General features: G+C 48.2%; 1 protein-coding gene across 1 annotated transcript in view; it reads left to right on the top strand.

Moving 5' to 3' along the window:
• The window catches only part of TRIO (trio Rho guanine nucleotide exchange factor), a 237,022-nt gene that overhangs the window by 182,063 nt on the left and 38,701 nt on the right, over nt 1-16,258 (top strand). Inside the window, 1 exon segment of the mRNA XM_024741724.1 lies at nt 15,222-15,514. Coding sequence (XP_024597492.1) covers nt 15,222-15,514 — 293 coding nt within the window.

Below are 16,258 nucleotides of genomic sequence, written 5' to 3'. Positions count from 1 at the left end.
CTTTGCTCTTTAAGTTTTTTTTTTTTTGGCGGTACGCGGGCCTCTCACTACTGTGGCCTCTCCCGTTGCAGAGCACAGGCTCTGGACGCGCAGGCTCAGTGGCCACGGCTCACGGCCCAGCCGCTCCGCGGCACGTGGGATCCTCCCGGACCGGGGCACGAACCCGTGTCCCCTGCGTCGGCAGGCAGACTCTCAACCACTGCGCCGCCAGGGAAGCCCCTTAAGTATTTTTAAGTGAATCCGAGTTTAAGGCATGGTGCGCATGGTAACAATGGGAGTAGTGTGGACTGTACATAGCAGACCACCAGTGCTCCTGTCTGGGCAGCCCCCCTGCCAGAGTGAGCCAGGTCCTGGCTAATCTTGCTCAACTCCAGTCTCCTCGCCTGGAAAATTTTTTTAAAAAGGAAGCTTGCAAAAAAAAAAAAAAAGGAAGCTTGCTGCTGCTATGGTTATTATGCTCTTCAAAAACGACATTAAAGGTTATTTTTTCTATTTTAGACAAACCACAATTATAAAATAATTTTAATTAGTTTTCTCACTTTTCACTAATCAAAGATGTATTTGTCCCTCTTATGATGCTTATGATGACCAGTTTGGTGGGGTGGGGGAGGAAGTGTTATGTGCCGAATTTGTATACATGTATATTTCCAGCCCAAAATGCAAAGAAATGGTAAGTTATTGGGCCTTATTTAATGGGAATATACAAATTTTGAAATAGTAAAGCTTTTTGAAGTTCATGTGGAAAATAGGCTGAAAAGTTCCCTCCCAGTGCCCTGAAGGTCCCAGGTTAGGAGCCTCCAGACCAGGCGACCTTGCCTTGTTCTGGAAGCCTTTCCTCTCTCTCCTCAGCTGTCAGCCCCCTTCGGTGTGTGCTCTTTATAGCCCTTCAGCTAGGCTTCGTGAGGACACCAGTGTATGGCGTTTTATGCTGAAGAATTTCCTCCAGGTGCTCCAACTGGCCTCAGGGTGGTGAGTCTGCCTGGGACCGGGTAATGCGCTGGGAGTTCATCCTCCGAGGCTCCTGCTTCCCCTGCCTGCCCCTGAGGATGGGCGGGAGAGGCTGGGCTGAGGGGCCACAGCCCAGATGTTCCTCTTGAGTTTTGACAGTTCTCACATAAAACCACACAAACGTGAACAAAGTGTACCAGCCCAACACATAGTTGGTGTTTTTCTGAAACTGTATGCCAAGGGTTTAAAGAAAAAAAGAAAAAAAAAAACAAGGAAAATTCACAGACATATGGAGCAGCAGAGGGGAGGAGAGAACGCCCATAGGCAACCAGTGACAATGTTCAGACAAATTTTTAGGCTTTTTATATGAAAAAATGATGTCTATTTTATTTATACTTTTAAAATTTGACTGGAAGACATCATCTCTCAATGTTTTCCACCATCCATTTTCTCAAACACAAGGTTAAAGAAAGTGTCTCTTGTCACATCTTGTTAATAGTAGTAACAGTTCACACTGTCATGAAAATGGCCCTTTTGCAAAAAGACTAGAGTTTTTCTTCCTTCTAAGGATGGAGCCACTGAGAAACATCTGAGACAAAGGACGTCGCCTCCAGGCAACCCCCCTTCCTCTTTTATCTCTTAAATAAGCTGATGGATTATTTTGAAAAATGGCCCAATGGCCAGAAGCACCTGTGAAGTTGATGAAGAGTGTTTAGTAACAAGAAGGGACCGTGCTCGTTATGACATAGAACTGGAAATGGAAGGTTTTTCCCCTTGTCTCTCTCTCGGGCACACAGCGCTTACCCAGCCCTGCTAGCCCCTGCCCGGTGCGGAGGCTGTTTGGTTGTTTCCTCCTATTGCTTCCCTCCCGCCCCCCCCCACCCCGCCCCGGTTCTCAGCAGTGCCGTTCTATCACACGGGGCACTAATTAAAGCCAAGGACAGGATTTGTACCGTTAATTGGTGTTCAGAGCAGAGGCGTTCTTTTCATTCCCTTTGTCTCTGAGGCAGCTTTGTTCCTTCCTGGAATAACTCCAGGCCTCCCTTCCTTCCTTCCCACTGTAGTTACTCAGCTGCTTGAGTAACACCGACGTGGGGAAGATGCTAACAGGACAACCTGTGCATGAGGAGTGCGGGGGCTGCTAGAAGGCCGCCCTGGCCTTGCGCACTCCTCCTGAGACACATCATAGATGGAGATTTCACCTCCGGTGTTGGAGACATGAAGAACTCTAGAAACAGTTGCCCTGATCCTCTTTTCATTTTGTGTTTTGGCTTTTGTTGTTGTTGTGTTAGTATGTGATATCCTGGAGAGGGAGTGGGCAGTCCTCAAGAAAGTATGAAATAATAATTTGAAAAATAAAATTCAGTGCCCTTCAGTTCTTACAGGGGAGTGAGGGGGCAAGATGTCATAAAATCAAGCGAGATAAGGTTAAGTGGATTGTGGATGCAGGATGCACACACGCAATTGCGCAAAAAGCCACAATTGTGTGGTTAACATTTTAATCCTGTTTTCAAGTGCTTGGTTTTAGTTAGAGTAGCATTTTGCTTTTGGTAAAGGTGTTACTAAAATACAATTGTAAAAGGAATTCCTAATTGGTTAGGGCTTTTTGGTTCTCTGATTTGGAACCAAACAACCACGGACCCTAGGATATAATGTCTAGATATATATACTAGATACTTGCTTTGTGGTTTTGGGGGGTGGGGGGATGGAATCGTCCAGTTCCTCATTCTCCACAGCTGTAACTCTTTCTAAACTAATATTCCGTCCCTTGAGACTGAAACTTCAGCTAACCTACTGGGTGGATGACGTGAAGAGTGATAGTGCTTGGCAAGCTGATTGCAAAACATTCCAAGGCCAGTTTTTGTTTCCTGATGCTCCATAAAAATGAGTATAGGGCTCTATGAATGAGTTATGTGGCTCTAAAAAAACGTTTATAAGTTTGTGTAGTTTATAGCATATTTTGGTTAGAAATGTTCTTATGTAATTCATGCATTTTCTGGAATGTAGGAAAAAGACTCAACAGTGTTGGCATTCTGAATCTGGTCTAAATTAAAAGTAATAATAAATTTATATACGAATGAAGAGAAATCTGTCACCACCTGAAATAAATCAATCACGTAGTTTAAATCACTAACTGCATCATGTTCTCTTAAACCATTTTGCAGGGGAGTGTCTTTGCATGTCCCTGGCTTCACCTAGAGCCATGTCCAACTGAAAAAATCTACACATTGCCCCCTAAAAAAATTCTTTGGCTTCCTCTTTAAGAAGGTAGCCCAAGGGCTTCCCTGGTGGCGTGGTGGTTGAGAGTCTGCCTGCCGATGCAGGGGACACGGGTTCGTGCCCCGGTCCGGGAAGATCTCACATGCCGCGGAGCGGCTGGACCCGTGAGCCATGGCCTCTGAGCCTGCGCGTCCGGAGCCTGTGCTCTGCAACGGGAGAGGCCACAACAGTGAGAGCTCTGTGTACCGCCAAAAAAAAAAAAGGTAGCCCAAGTTATTTTATCTTTTTCAACAATATGAAGACATTAATCGAAAGCATCAATATCCATCATGAAGAACACAGTTCCGAATGTCAGCCTCCCTCAAATAAGATTAGATCTTCCACGGACTAACACTTTGTGTTTGACAGCAGGGACAATTTTGCCCACGGGTTAAACATTCATGGTTCTAATTAGCAGTGTAAGAACCTCTGAAAGCCAGGATGAGATGGAGGGAATATTTTGTGAGCACCGTGTGATTCCTTTTTCCCCCACAAATTAACTTTCTGTTCCCTTAAAAGATGATTATCCATTCAGGGCAATAATATATACTGTATTGCCTTGGAAATAGCTTCGCAAATCAAGAAATTAAGAATCAACAACCCACCATTTTATCACAGAGGAAACCTCATTATCCCTAAGTTAGCAGTATACTAAATACTAAGCAATCTGAGAAAGACGCAGAAATATTTTTTTTTTAATTATGTTGAGGATCTCAGCCTCCGAAAAAGCCGAACAAACAGAGGCACCTTTGGGAGCTTTTGTGCTTTCTAAGCGTTAAAGCAGCCCTGGGCCAGAGCAGCAGCCCGCAGGGTGTCATTCATTGCCAGCGTGGCAGTGTGGTCACGGCGGTCAGGGGCAGCACCCTCTCGTGCAGAACCCCCACAGAAGCAGCCTGGTCTCGGGCTGACACCTTTTAATCACGTAGGAGGGGGCCGTGGAGCCAGGTGAGGTGTCAGAGGGCCCCCTTCCCACGCCTCTGCCCTCACTGGGTGTCAGTGCTGGTGTCATCAGTCACTTCCAAGGCCCGGGACTTCACCTGCAGCCAGCGCCACGTGGGGTGCAGGGTGGGCAGCAGGGCCACTCGCTGGCTGGAGAGCTTTCCATATGAGGCTGCTGCTAACCAGCCTTTCACCCTTCAGACATCCCCGGGGGGTGTGGGGGGACCCGTCCATTCGGAGTATGGGGGCTGGGTTGGGAGAGTGTCAGGTTGGGGATGGCGGCATGGGGATATAAACGTCTGCAGCTTGCAAGGTGTGTGTGTGTGTTTCTGGTCTCACTTTTATGTCGATTTTTTTTTTTTTTTGGAAAAGTGTCTTTCTTTCATGCAGCAAGGATATCTTGAAACATCTGCTTTTGTCCTTGTATGAAAGTCAGGAATGAGCCCAAACCCCCTCCTAGCCCTCCCTGGCGAGACAGCCCTTCAGGGGTTTCTTCTCCCTTTTGGGGCAGCATAGAGTTTTGGTTGCAGGAAAAGCCTGCTGTTCATCTCCCCAAAAATGTGCATTTCAAGGGCTAGTCCGCATTAAAAACCAAACCAAAAGAAAACCAAAAAACAGAGAAAATGGCCCTGTCATTCCAAGGAGACAGGAGCATGGGCTAGAAACTCTCCTCAAACAAAGCCAGTGTTTGCCCAGAGCAGAGAAAGATCCCCTTAGAAGTGAGCCCCGGCATGACATTGGCATTCCAAAGAAGAGGGCTTTCTGACAGCGTCGTCGTTTTATGACCGCATGGTTTTAACCATTGGAGGACGTCTGCTCCATCCTCCGGGCCAGCAGGTGACGCAGGTCCTCCCGCCCTTCCCCGCCGCACCCCTGGGAGCGGGTCAGGCAGGCAGGTCACAGCACAGCCGTGTCTCTGCCACGGCCCCTTTTGCCCCTTGGCACACGGCTGCCCTCTCCCAGCCTTCTGGTCACCAGGCATAGCAGCTCCCAATCTCATCTCTTCCTAGAAGCCAACAGCCTGGTGATAAACAGTCACCAGCCGCAGACCCACTGATACCTGGAATGTTCCTCATCCCACAAGTGAGCCAGGTCCAGTTTTGTTGAGGGCTTCATAAGTCAGTTCACTAGATTTGTATTAAATGCCTTACATTGATCCAGACTCACCCACCCTTTCTATTATCCACTGTCAGTAATGACTCCTCCCCCCTCATCTCATTTCTGGAGTGTTTCAGCTTTCCACTTGGGCAGTATGTGCTGTCCCGTTCATCTGATTCGCCAAGGAAAGGATTATGCCATCTGCTTTTATCTTTATTTAATTTCTTCACATTTCCTTTTTGGAAGTTCAAGCAGTGACATTCGGATGGAGGGCAAACCTTTCAAACGAGATGGGTTTTGACTAGAAATTCTGACAGGTTAGCATTTCTCACAAGAATGAATCTGAGGCGGAAGAACAGCGCTTGAACTTTTGTGTTTGTGACACAGCCACGTTTTCCAAAGACTATGTCGTGGTTTAGGTGTTTTCAGAAGCCATACCAGGAATAAATAGCATTTAGAGGTTCCCTAAGATTCAAAGAGCGAATCGCACATGTGGGTGCTGTTTGCATGCTCTGTTTGGGTAGAGGTCACAAGCCTTGGGTCTCTCTTGCTTCTCACGTTGCTGAGAGGTGCTGGTGCGAGGACCCTCTCTTTTTATGACACGACTCCCTAGGACTAGTGCACGAAACGGGTCAGCTGCTCTGTGTGGGCACACACACCCTTGCTTTTCAGCCTTCACAAAGAAAAAGGTTGCTTCCAGTTGGGTCCAGTTGTTTCTAGTTGAGTGTTTTAATTGATGCCAGTAGTTACGTTATGTTCTTCCTTTCAGCGGTCCCGGGAGGTGGCCTGAGAGTGAGCGCTCCCATGGTGTGAGTTTGTGGAAGGGGGCTGCACAGGGAACAGTGAATGTGTTGGTCATTCATGTACGTTTTCTCAGGCAGCAGAGACCATGTGTTCTTCATTACTGCGTGATCCATGGCCGTGCTATGCTGGACCTCTGGTTAAATCTAGGGATTATTTAAAAAAAAAAAAAATGGGGAATTTATCTTGCTTCTTCGTGTTTTCTGTATCTACTTCATATTGGAAGCAGAGACAGAGTTCCCATTTCTGCATTGAGGACCCACTGCACCAAATTGCGAAGTATGTGAAGCTGGTTTTTAATACCCTTATGCCACATTTTCAGTCATTACCATCCCACATCCGCGCTCGGTGCCTCTGTGCAGCTTCTAACTTTTAAAAAAAAGATCGTTTCCCATGTTAACATGCATTTGCCATGACAGTGACAGCCCGGAGCGAAGCCCTGGCCCACCTGAGCCTAGGGGTGGGCAGAGGAGCAGATAACCCACCGAGGATGCAGCGTCCTGTCCAAGCCCGTGTCTCAGCCCCTGGTGCGTCTTTATTGTGCTGAGGAACAAATTATGAAACAAGGACTCTCACAGACAGGAGACGAGTGAGGTGACCAGAGTGGAAAGTTAGGAGTCTAGGAAGAAAAGTGTTCAGATACTTACTCACAAATAGAAAAAGGATTTAAATTTGGGCAAGTATTATAAAGTACTTGCTCTTATATTCTGACCCACCAAAAGTGTAACCATATCACCAGGCAGTCAGTTACTTCTTAGTTACTTCAAGTTCTCCACGTAATACCCCAGCTTCACCTCACTCCTCATTGTTGTGAATTAAGACACCTAGCCTGCCCAGGCAATTGTAATCACTGTGTAAATCAGAGAGAAGACGTGATCCCGAGAAATGCATCCGGAAGAATGATTTAGGATGACCTCACTTTCTGTGTGACCTTCAGGAGAATTTCTAGTGTGTGATCGTTTTCAATTATTATTCCCCCCCAAAAAAGTTACCTTGATTCTAAAAGCAGGGACTTAAAATCCAGTTTGAAAAATGTAGAGACAAATGACAATCGTTTACTCAGAAAATTTTGCTCTAAAATACGTTAACCAACCCAGTCAGCAATCATAAGGTAACAACTTATTCTCTCTGTGATTTATAAGTAACCTGTAGACCCGACTTCCACGTGTATATTACAACCTTTCTGATACAGTGGAAGAATTCCCTAAATAAAAGGTGATTTGCTGCATTGAATTCATGACAAGACGGTGGTTTGAGAAGGTACCAGAGGCCAGGCATACCCGATCAAACCCTGCCCAGTCTGTTCTAAAATGGTCTGATGGAATTGTTTTCAGCCTCAAAGTGGCCTTGAATTATCTTTTTCTAGCCCATAGCAATAATGGCTAAATAAGCATTTCTTTAAGTCCTTCCAACCAGAACTGTAAATTAGCACTTTGCTTTGGGAGGGTGCCAGGCTCTGAGTTCAGCTTACCCTGTTTGGAGTCTGCATCAAGACAGCCCTGCAAGGTTCATTTGACAGATAGTTTTGAACACCTACAATGGACAGAAAGATGGGAATATCTTCCTTGAAAACTAATCAGCTGAAATTGCTCTGGGAGCCTCCGTGGAGGAGCAGTTGAAATGTGAGTCAGCTGTTTGTTGGAAAGTGTCCCAATGTTGAGTGTCCGCCTCTGCGCGGTGGTCGTGCCTCAGACGTGACAGGCCATTGGCATTGGTCCCACGTGTGCACGTTTGGCCGGTGCTGCAGAGTGCAGGGTGCCTGTCACAGCAGACGCTCGGTGACACAGCGAAGATGGCAGCACCAGCCGTCAGAGAGATCCGGCTTTGCTCTCCAACTGCTCTCTCTTCCTCCTCTCAGCCCGGGGTGCCTGTCTTTCAGATGGATCCTTACACATCTCACCACCCCACTGTATCCTGTTTTATTGCTTGTCTTTCACAGTTCCTTTTTCTGTGTAAAAATGTGAGTACTGCCTCGTGTTTGTGTTAGGCTATATGTTTACAAAGACCATCTTTGTTCCTTTTCCCCGCAGCAGCCTGGTAAAGAATCACAGTCATTTCACTGTTAGGAAACTGGACGACTTGTCAGATACCCACGCCCAGTACCTGCCAGGGAGAGTGTGGAACCGCTGCCCCATTGCTTTGAATGGCCATTAATCTATGAGGCGCTCGCTTGAAGGGAAAGGCAAACCTTATACTCTAGAGATACAGTCTGAACATAGCAGCAGCGATCTCTGTCCTCCTGGAGCCCCTATGCTGCTAGGGCTGAAATGAAGGCAAGCAAGAGGGCGTGTTGGTGAAGCGTGTTCAAACTCAGGGGCTGGCGTTTTGAATTCAGGGACAGCGCCCTCGGCAATCCGGTCTGTACTCTGGGACACTTAGGAACATCTTCACGCGTCCTTACCATCGTGAAAACAAGGAGAGGGTTAAAATGAAATGTGATCCTTTTCTCAGTCTGCAGCTAGCAGGATATGGTCCCTTTTCCTTTTTTTCTTACATTAAAAAAAAAAAGGCTTTATTAATCACAGATGTCTCAACTGTCGAGACTGGGACTAGAGGGCGGTTTCCCTTCTCCCAGCAGTTTGGGGCTGTGTGTGTTCCCATGGTGGAACTCTGCTGTGGCGGCCAGAGGGGCAGGGCTCCCGCTTCCCCCTCCTTTTTTTTAAGTTTTTTTCTTAATTTTAAGAAGAAATCTAGCATGGACTTTGGGTGAACTCTGACTTCAGCAGAGAACCATCTTTGTGGGGTTGTTTTCCCTTCAAAATAAGAGAAACTTTGATTTCCCCTCTTAGGGCTTCAGGCAGCTCACAACTGGCTTTCTCTTATACACACATGAGCGTCTTTTGAAATGAGTGGGACGTGCTGACAGTATCTTTATGCTACAGTTTACCCTGTCCTCTTAATAAGGGACAAGTTATTTTTTTAAATGGAAACAGAATGAAGTAATTCATCTAAGTTGCCTCACTCATCATTCATACATCTAAAAATGATTTTGAGTATGTAGCTGTTTACCACGCTAGGCCTACGATTGGAAAATCATTAATCCAAATCGCCGTTGTCTGGGTACTCACAGTTTTGCATGCATGCCATGTAGCAAGTTCTGTGCTACCAGGGAGTCCGGGAGAAGCTTGCCTCAACCATCTTATGTTTGCAAATAGCAGTTTCCAATTTGCAAAGCTCGTTCCTTCTCGCTCCTTCATGTAATCCTACCGTAGCCCTGGGAGATGAGGGAATTCAGGTGCCAGGATGTTGGCCTGGGTCAGGGCCGTGGAGTGGAAGAGCCAGTCTCAAACTCAGACCCTGTGACAAGTCCAGAGTCCTTCCGACGTCCTCAGCTGATCTCCCACCTGGACCTTGCATCAGCGGAGCTTCCCCAGGCTGGAAAGCGACAGGCACATCCCAACAAGGCATGTTGTGAGTGCCGGCATCCTCATAGATGTGGACGGCGGTGACAGGGTAGAAAGGCAGCAGTACTGAATGTAATGAATGTTGAGTCTTTTTTGTCTTCCAAGAAAGTAGGAGTTGAGGGGAAGGCAAGAGATGGGAACAGGGACAGTACAGTCGCCTTGAGTGACAAATGAGTTTTCCATCGTCTTTCTCAGGTGAGTTCGGTCCCGACCCCTCTTTTTGCCGCCTTGCCCACACCACACGTGCTGGGGGGTGTTCACGTGCTCCCCACACTCACCAAGGGCTCCTGGGCCTGGCTCTCGCCTGCAAGAAGGCATCACATAGGGCAGGCCGGTACAGGGACAGCTCTCATCTACTCTGAGTTACCATCTTGTACGTACATAGTTCACAGACTCACAAGCTGGACGAAAATTAGATGTGACCTGTAGCTCGTCTCCAAACTGGTGGGGTATAGCACCAAGTCAGGATGTCACTGTTCACGGGGTCAGCGTATGTTATCAGGCTCGTGAGCTCAGGCTGGAAAACAGCCTGTAGCTGGCAGTCGATCCGCTGACTCACCTGTTCGGTTGTTGGTTTTTGTTTTTTTTTTTTTTGGCTGCGTGCAGGATCTTAGTTCCCCAAGCAGGGGTCGAACCTGTGCCTCCTGCAGTGGAAGCTCAGAGTCTTAGCCACTGGACCGCCAGGGAAGTCCCGACCCATTCGTTATATATTCACCATAAACTTACCAAGCTCCAAGGATGTGCCAGCTGAGCACGTAGCTGTAAACAACCCAGACCCAGCGCCCGCCCACGTGTAGCCTGGAGTCTAGGTCACGGTGGCTTCCTGTCCTGACAGTTACCCAGCTGGAACTGCAGTCATGAAAGGGAGATGCAGAGCCTGGCCGTGGGCCTCCGCCCTAGGATTACTCTTGTCATTGGCCTGAGCCGCCCACAATCCACCCGAACAGAGAGGAGGGGTCTCAGAGGGAGGAAGGGGGCCTTCCCAGCAGCGTCTGTGCCCAATCGTGACCCTTCAGACGCAGCGTGTCAGGGCCGCCGGGAGCTCAGCTGCGTGAGGCACCTGTGTGCAGACCAGTAATTTAGGAGCTTCCCAAGGAGACCACCGAACTCGTTTATCGTGTGAGTCACGCTTACCTTTTGCCCGGTAACACTGGAGACCTTAATTCTACTAGATGTCATTAGGACCCGTTGTTTAATTTAAGTTTTGGAGCAGAGCAGTGGGTCTAGTGGTCAAAGTCTGTTCTTAAGATAATGAAAAATAATAGCAGGTCCTTTATTTCATTCTATTAATCATTGACTTAAGTTTAAGTGATTTTTAAGTGTTTTAAAATCTGATTTATGCATTATGTCACAGAGCGTGTAAATGGACTGTTAAAACCCATTGATTTGGGCAAAATGAGTTTCTATGTTGAAAAGAAAAAAATAAGATTTTTTTTTTTGGAAAGTGTCAAACAGCATGAAGAATTAAGTATTATTGTTAAAAACAAACTGGAGAGAGAAGGAATGTATCTGTTTGTTTAGTCTGTGGTCATTTTTCTCATTGCTAATCCCCCGGATTGTGACTAATGTACCAGATGTGCACAGCATGAAATATCTGTTAATCTCAGAGGGAAGAAATTTTTCCTCTACATTTTCAGGCTTCTGAAACGAAATAGATTTTTCAAGGTAAAATTTAAGAAACGACAAAATTTTCTTCTTCGTTTGTAATTGCTGCTAGCATATTTCTAAGTCATGAATATTCCAGTAAAGTGAAATAATGTCACTTAAATGACGATAAATAGTAGCTCAAGAAGAGAACCGCTATTCCCTGAAGCCCTGGTGAGCTCTGACCTTGGGCAGCTTTGCCTCCCTCCTGGGTCTAGGCTGGACCGGTCAGGCCACGGCCACGTTGGTAATGCTCAACCTGCCAACTGAGGGAAAAAACTCTCTTTTGAACCTGCTTCTCGAAGTGAAGAGAACCAACTCCTATGCGGCTGAGCACGCAGAGAGAAGCTTGGCAGGGTCGTCTCTAATTTCTTTTTCTTTTTGAACCATTTGGTGAACCACCATCTCCTTTCCTAAGCAAGGCAGGGATGCCCTGAGTATCACACTTGCAAAGCCAGCCGGGTCCCATGAGGCCTTGGTGATGGACTGCAGTTCAGGGGCCGCTGCCCGGGGGCGAGGTCTGCGTGTCGGGGCGACGGCCCTCAGCTGCCCACCCGGCCCAGAGCTCTCACTTCTCCGTAACCCCGCACGTTTGGGGGACACAGAGACCATGCCAGGTCTCCCGGTGGGCAGCCTCTTCACTGAAGGTTCATATTATGGGCCGCGTTGCTTCCGTGCTGCGTCCCCCCAGATGCTTGCTTTTAGGCACCCAGACACGTGGAAGGTTCGTTTGTTGGCTTAGGCGGTGTCCCTGTCACTTGTGACGTGTGAGGGTTCTGCTGGTGACGTTAAGGCCTGCAGTTGATTTGGCTTTATGAAAGCGAGTCTGCCTCTGTCGTTTTCCTACCACGGAGCTCCGTCACGGACGCTCGTCACCTGTCGGGGACGCCCCCCCTCCTCCCCCCGGGCGCCGCCTTCGTGGTTCTCTGTCTTGTGTGGTTACTCGGCTGAGTGAATATTCCTCGAAGAAACGCCCGTCCCGAGAATAGGGCCGTGGATCAGCTTGCTCTGTTTCTCTGGGCTGGGATTTCTGCTGTTTCCAGTCGATACTTCATAGGTGTCTGCTGTACGCCAGGCACCGCGCCAGGCCCTGGGCACACCTCCGGAGACACGTCAGACGAGGCCCCCACCCTCCTGGAGCTTATGTCCTTGTGAGCTCCTCCTAATGGGTTATTCGGGCCCAGCTCCTTCAAAGGCCAGCTTCAGCGTCACCTCCTTTAGGAAGGCCTCCGTGATCCCTCCACCTGATTCTCCTTCTTCTCAACCTCTACCAGGGTTTGTACTCGTTTACAGCATGAAGTGTCACAGTTCTGCCTGAATGATGGTTATGTGATCACTGAAAGCCCTTCAGGTGGGTCCCCGGGGTAAAGGAGGATGTAGGTTTTGCCATCTCTGTCCAGTGGCAAGTACAGGGCTTGGGTCTGCATCCCAGCACAGTAAAGGCACAGTAAACGACTATGAAGTTACATCCCCTGCTGTGGCCAGCACAGTGCCTTGCTAACATTGATAGTTGGTACTTAGAAACACTTTAGCTGAATAAAGTATCATCTACAACATGGATTGTGCAACCCCTCCTCTTCCTTCTGTCCTTCCTGTTGTCACCGCAGCAGGAGTGCCCAGGGTAGCGACAGTGCCTGCCTTGTTTGCCCTTTACCCTAAGTCAGCACCTGAGAAAGTCCCCAGGAAGCTCTTTACAGCAGGCGTGCTGTTAACTTCATGGCTTCGTTCTGCTACCTCTTCCCGATGGTACCTGAGGAGAACGAGGCTGACGTGGGGACGTTTTAGTCACTCTTCTATGAAAAGAAATAAAATAAAAATATATGCTCACACACACATATATACACGAGGAAGGGGGAGATGCTGTATTGAGCCTGAGTCTGCCTCTGAGAAAACCTAGACTTTTAAGAATGAGTGATCCAGCTTGAAACGTGTCATCTGTTTATGGAAGATTATACCCTCTCCCCTGCTCCCCTGCAAGGCTCGGCCGAGGAGGGAACGGGCAGCAGTCAGACGGCGCTCCGCTGTCTCGCCCGGGCATCTGAGCGTGAGCGGGAAACTGCTGTCAACTGTCTCGTACGTGTAATCACAGGACTGGAATTAACTGCCTTGCTTTGTAACTGCAGCAGGTAATGGTCTCCAGTGCCGCAGAGGTAAATACAGCTAATACAGGCAGCTGAATAACATCATCTTTTTAAAGGTTAATTTTAATTTTCAAGACTTAACAAGATTTAAGAAAATAACAAGCATATAGTGAATGATCTCGCTCCTTCCATTTCCTGAAGTGAAGCGGTTTATTCCATTTTGCTGTGGGAGGAGTCCTCCAGAGTCCAGTGCTCGGGACGGGGCCAAGAAGTGTCCCAGGTCACTGGTCTTGTGTTTGTAAAGTAACGTCTCACGTAATTCCACAGATCTGTTGAGTGTCAGCTGTTACCTAAGTGTGTTTATATCTCCTTTTTTCTCCTGAAAAATTAACAACTCAGGGTCGACTGTATTTAATTTTTCAAATCCAGTGAGAAGATTCATTTGGCTATATTTTCAAGTAACATTTTGGTTACTTGAGGAAGGTTTCTCCTACTCACATTTCTTTTTAAAATGTGTTGTTGTTTTGTTAAGTGTTACTGATATTTTCTCCAACACGTGAAGTAACTTTGCTGAGGCTGAGAGCAGAGGCTGCAAGATGCCTGTGTAGTTCCAGAGAACGGCTGGGAAACAAGGGGCCGTGAGCCGGATTTCCCAGTGAACCAGCCAGCTTTACCCTTCCACACTGAACTTTCTAGAAGGGTGCCGTTTGTCACAGTGCCTGACCAGCTCACGTCTATACACCCACGCACGTGTACATACATACAAGTATACCTCGTTTTATTGTACTTTGTTTTTCTGTACTTCACAGATGCTGCGTTTTTAACTAATTGAAGGTTTGTGGCAGCTCTGCATCGAGCAAGTCTGTTGGAGCCATTTTTCCAATGGCGTTTGCTCGCTCTTGTCTCTGTGTCACATTTTGTTGAGTCTTGCAATTTTTCAAACCCTCCACCCGCAAAAAGATTACAGCTCGCTGAAGGTTCAGTTGATGGTTAGCATTTTTTAACAATAAAGTATTTTTTAATTAAAGTATGTACATTTTTTTAGACAATGCTATCGGGCACTGAATAGACTACAATAAGTGGAAACATAACTTTTATATGCCCTGGGAAACCAAAAACTTTATGACTCACTTTATTGCGATATTGGCTTTATGGCAGTGGTCTGGAACCGAACCCACGACGTCCCCAAGGTGTGCCTATACTCGTGTGTGTTTATTTATTTATTTTTTTAAACATTTTATTTGTTTATTTATTTATTTTTGGCTGCATTAGGTCTTTGTTGCTGCGCGTGGGTTTTCTCTAGTTGCGGCGAGCAGGGGCTACTCTTCGTTGCAGTGCATGGGCTCTAGGCACACGGGCTTCAGTAGCTGTGACTCGTGGGCTCTAGAGTGCAGGCTCAGTAGTTGTGGCTCGTAGCCTCTAGAGCACAGGCTCAGTAGTTGTGGCGCACAGGCTTAGCTGCTCCACGGCATGTGGGATCTTCCCAGACCAGGGCTCGAACCCGTGTCCCCTGCATTGGCAGGCGGATTCTTAACCACTGCGCCGCCAAGGAAGCCCATGTTTATTTATTGAGTGGTACTTCTATTCATGGGAGTGAGTGAAACTGTACATTTATCCACCAGGATTAGTTTTTAACTTCCTTTAAGTTCTTCTTTAAGCCATTCTTTCTTGGTTCTTGTCTATCGAGGAGATGGGTGAAAATAATTCAAACAGTGTGTCCTCCAATGTCTGTGATATTTTGAGTGACAGTGACATTTTGAGCCTGTGCGATAATGATGCTGGTCTCCAGGACTGGTGACTTGGGGGGTTTTGGAGGGGGCAATACACCTGGAGAAGAATCACCGCTAGCAAAGCTCAAGTTGGGGAGCCATTTGATGGGTGAGCATGTGGACATTCCCCCCAGGGCAGAGCCACCAGACGCCACTCCCGGCGGACCCTGAACTTGGTGTTCGCCTGGGTGGTGACGCTGCTCGCCGGCACGGCGGCACCAACCAGGACTCTGGGGGCTGCCAGTCACACTTGTTTGTTTCTCGCTCTTGCCCCGCAGACTCGCTGTCCGTCTCCAGCAACGATGCCAGCCCGCCTGCCTCCGTGGCCTCCCTCCAGCCCCACATGATGGGGGCGCAGAGCTCCCCGGGCCCCAAGCGCCCAGGCAACACGCTGCGCAAGTGGCTGACGAGCCCGGTGCGGCGGCTGAGCAGCGGCAAGGCTGACGGGCACGTGAAGAAGCTGGCCCACAAGCACAAGAAGAGCAGGGAGGTCCGCAAGAGTGCCGACGCCGGCTCGCAGAAGGACTCGGACGACAGCGCGGCCACCCCGCAGGACGAGACGGTGGAAGAGGTCAGGGCCTCCGGCATCTCCCTCCGGGTCCTGGGAACAGCGAATACACTCGTCTGGTGGTTTTCCCTAAGTTCTGGAAAGGACCAGGGTCAGAGCCCCGCTCCGTTCCTCTAGCAGCGTCTAGAGTCAGGGACCCACGCGTGGCCTCGGATCAAGAAATCAGAGGACCGTGGGCAACCCCGCCTGCTTCAGGAGAACGTGGTGCCCGGCCACCGTAGCCCCCTCTCACCTCCATCACAGGCAAAGCCAGGGGTGCCTCCCGGGAGGCAAAAGATTTACGTGGCCCCTGAGGTTAGCACTCAACCACGGGGGCAGCATTTTGCAAGGAAAGCACCAGTTTTAGACTTGGAAGGACTAAGGGAATGTTTGCATCCTCCACTTACCTCCACCACCACCCCTGCCCCCGTACTCATACACATTCATGCTTATGTCTTGTCCTGAGTAGAAAGCACACAGTTAATATACTTTGCTGACCCAGCAGTAAACACTGGCTTATTCTCATGTCATCGAAGATAAATGTATGTAGGTCAGCCAGGAATTATTTTTAATTTCCCCTGTTTTGGAGGAGGTGGGAGCTTAAAATTATACTGCAAGGAACCGAATTCCTTTATGGTCCCCAAGATGAACCTTCAGCAGTGTGGTGTCAGTGAGGAGCCCTCAGAGTTTTTAACTTGGACCCCTATCCCCCAGTTCCCTCACAGGCTCAAAAAAAGGCAGAGAGAGAGAGAGAGAAGACAGGATTTG

The sequence above is a fragment of the Neophocaena asiaeorientalis genome, unplaced genomic scaffold (assembly GCF_003031525.2).
Source record: "Neophocaena asiaeorientalis asiaeorientalis breed wild unplaced genomic scaffold, Neophocaena_asiaeorientalis_V1.1 scaffold10, whole genome shotgun sequence".
Lineage (NCBI taxonomy): Eukaryota > Metazoa > Chordata > Mammalia > Artiodactyla > Phocoenidae > Neophocaena > Neophocaena asiaeorientalis.
The sequence above is the reverse complement of the archived record's forward strand: the minus strand, read 5'-3'. Positions and strand labels throughout refer to the sequence as shown.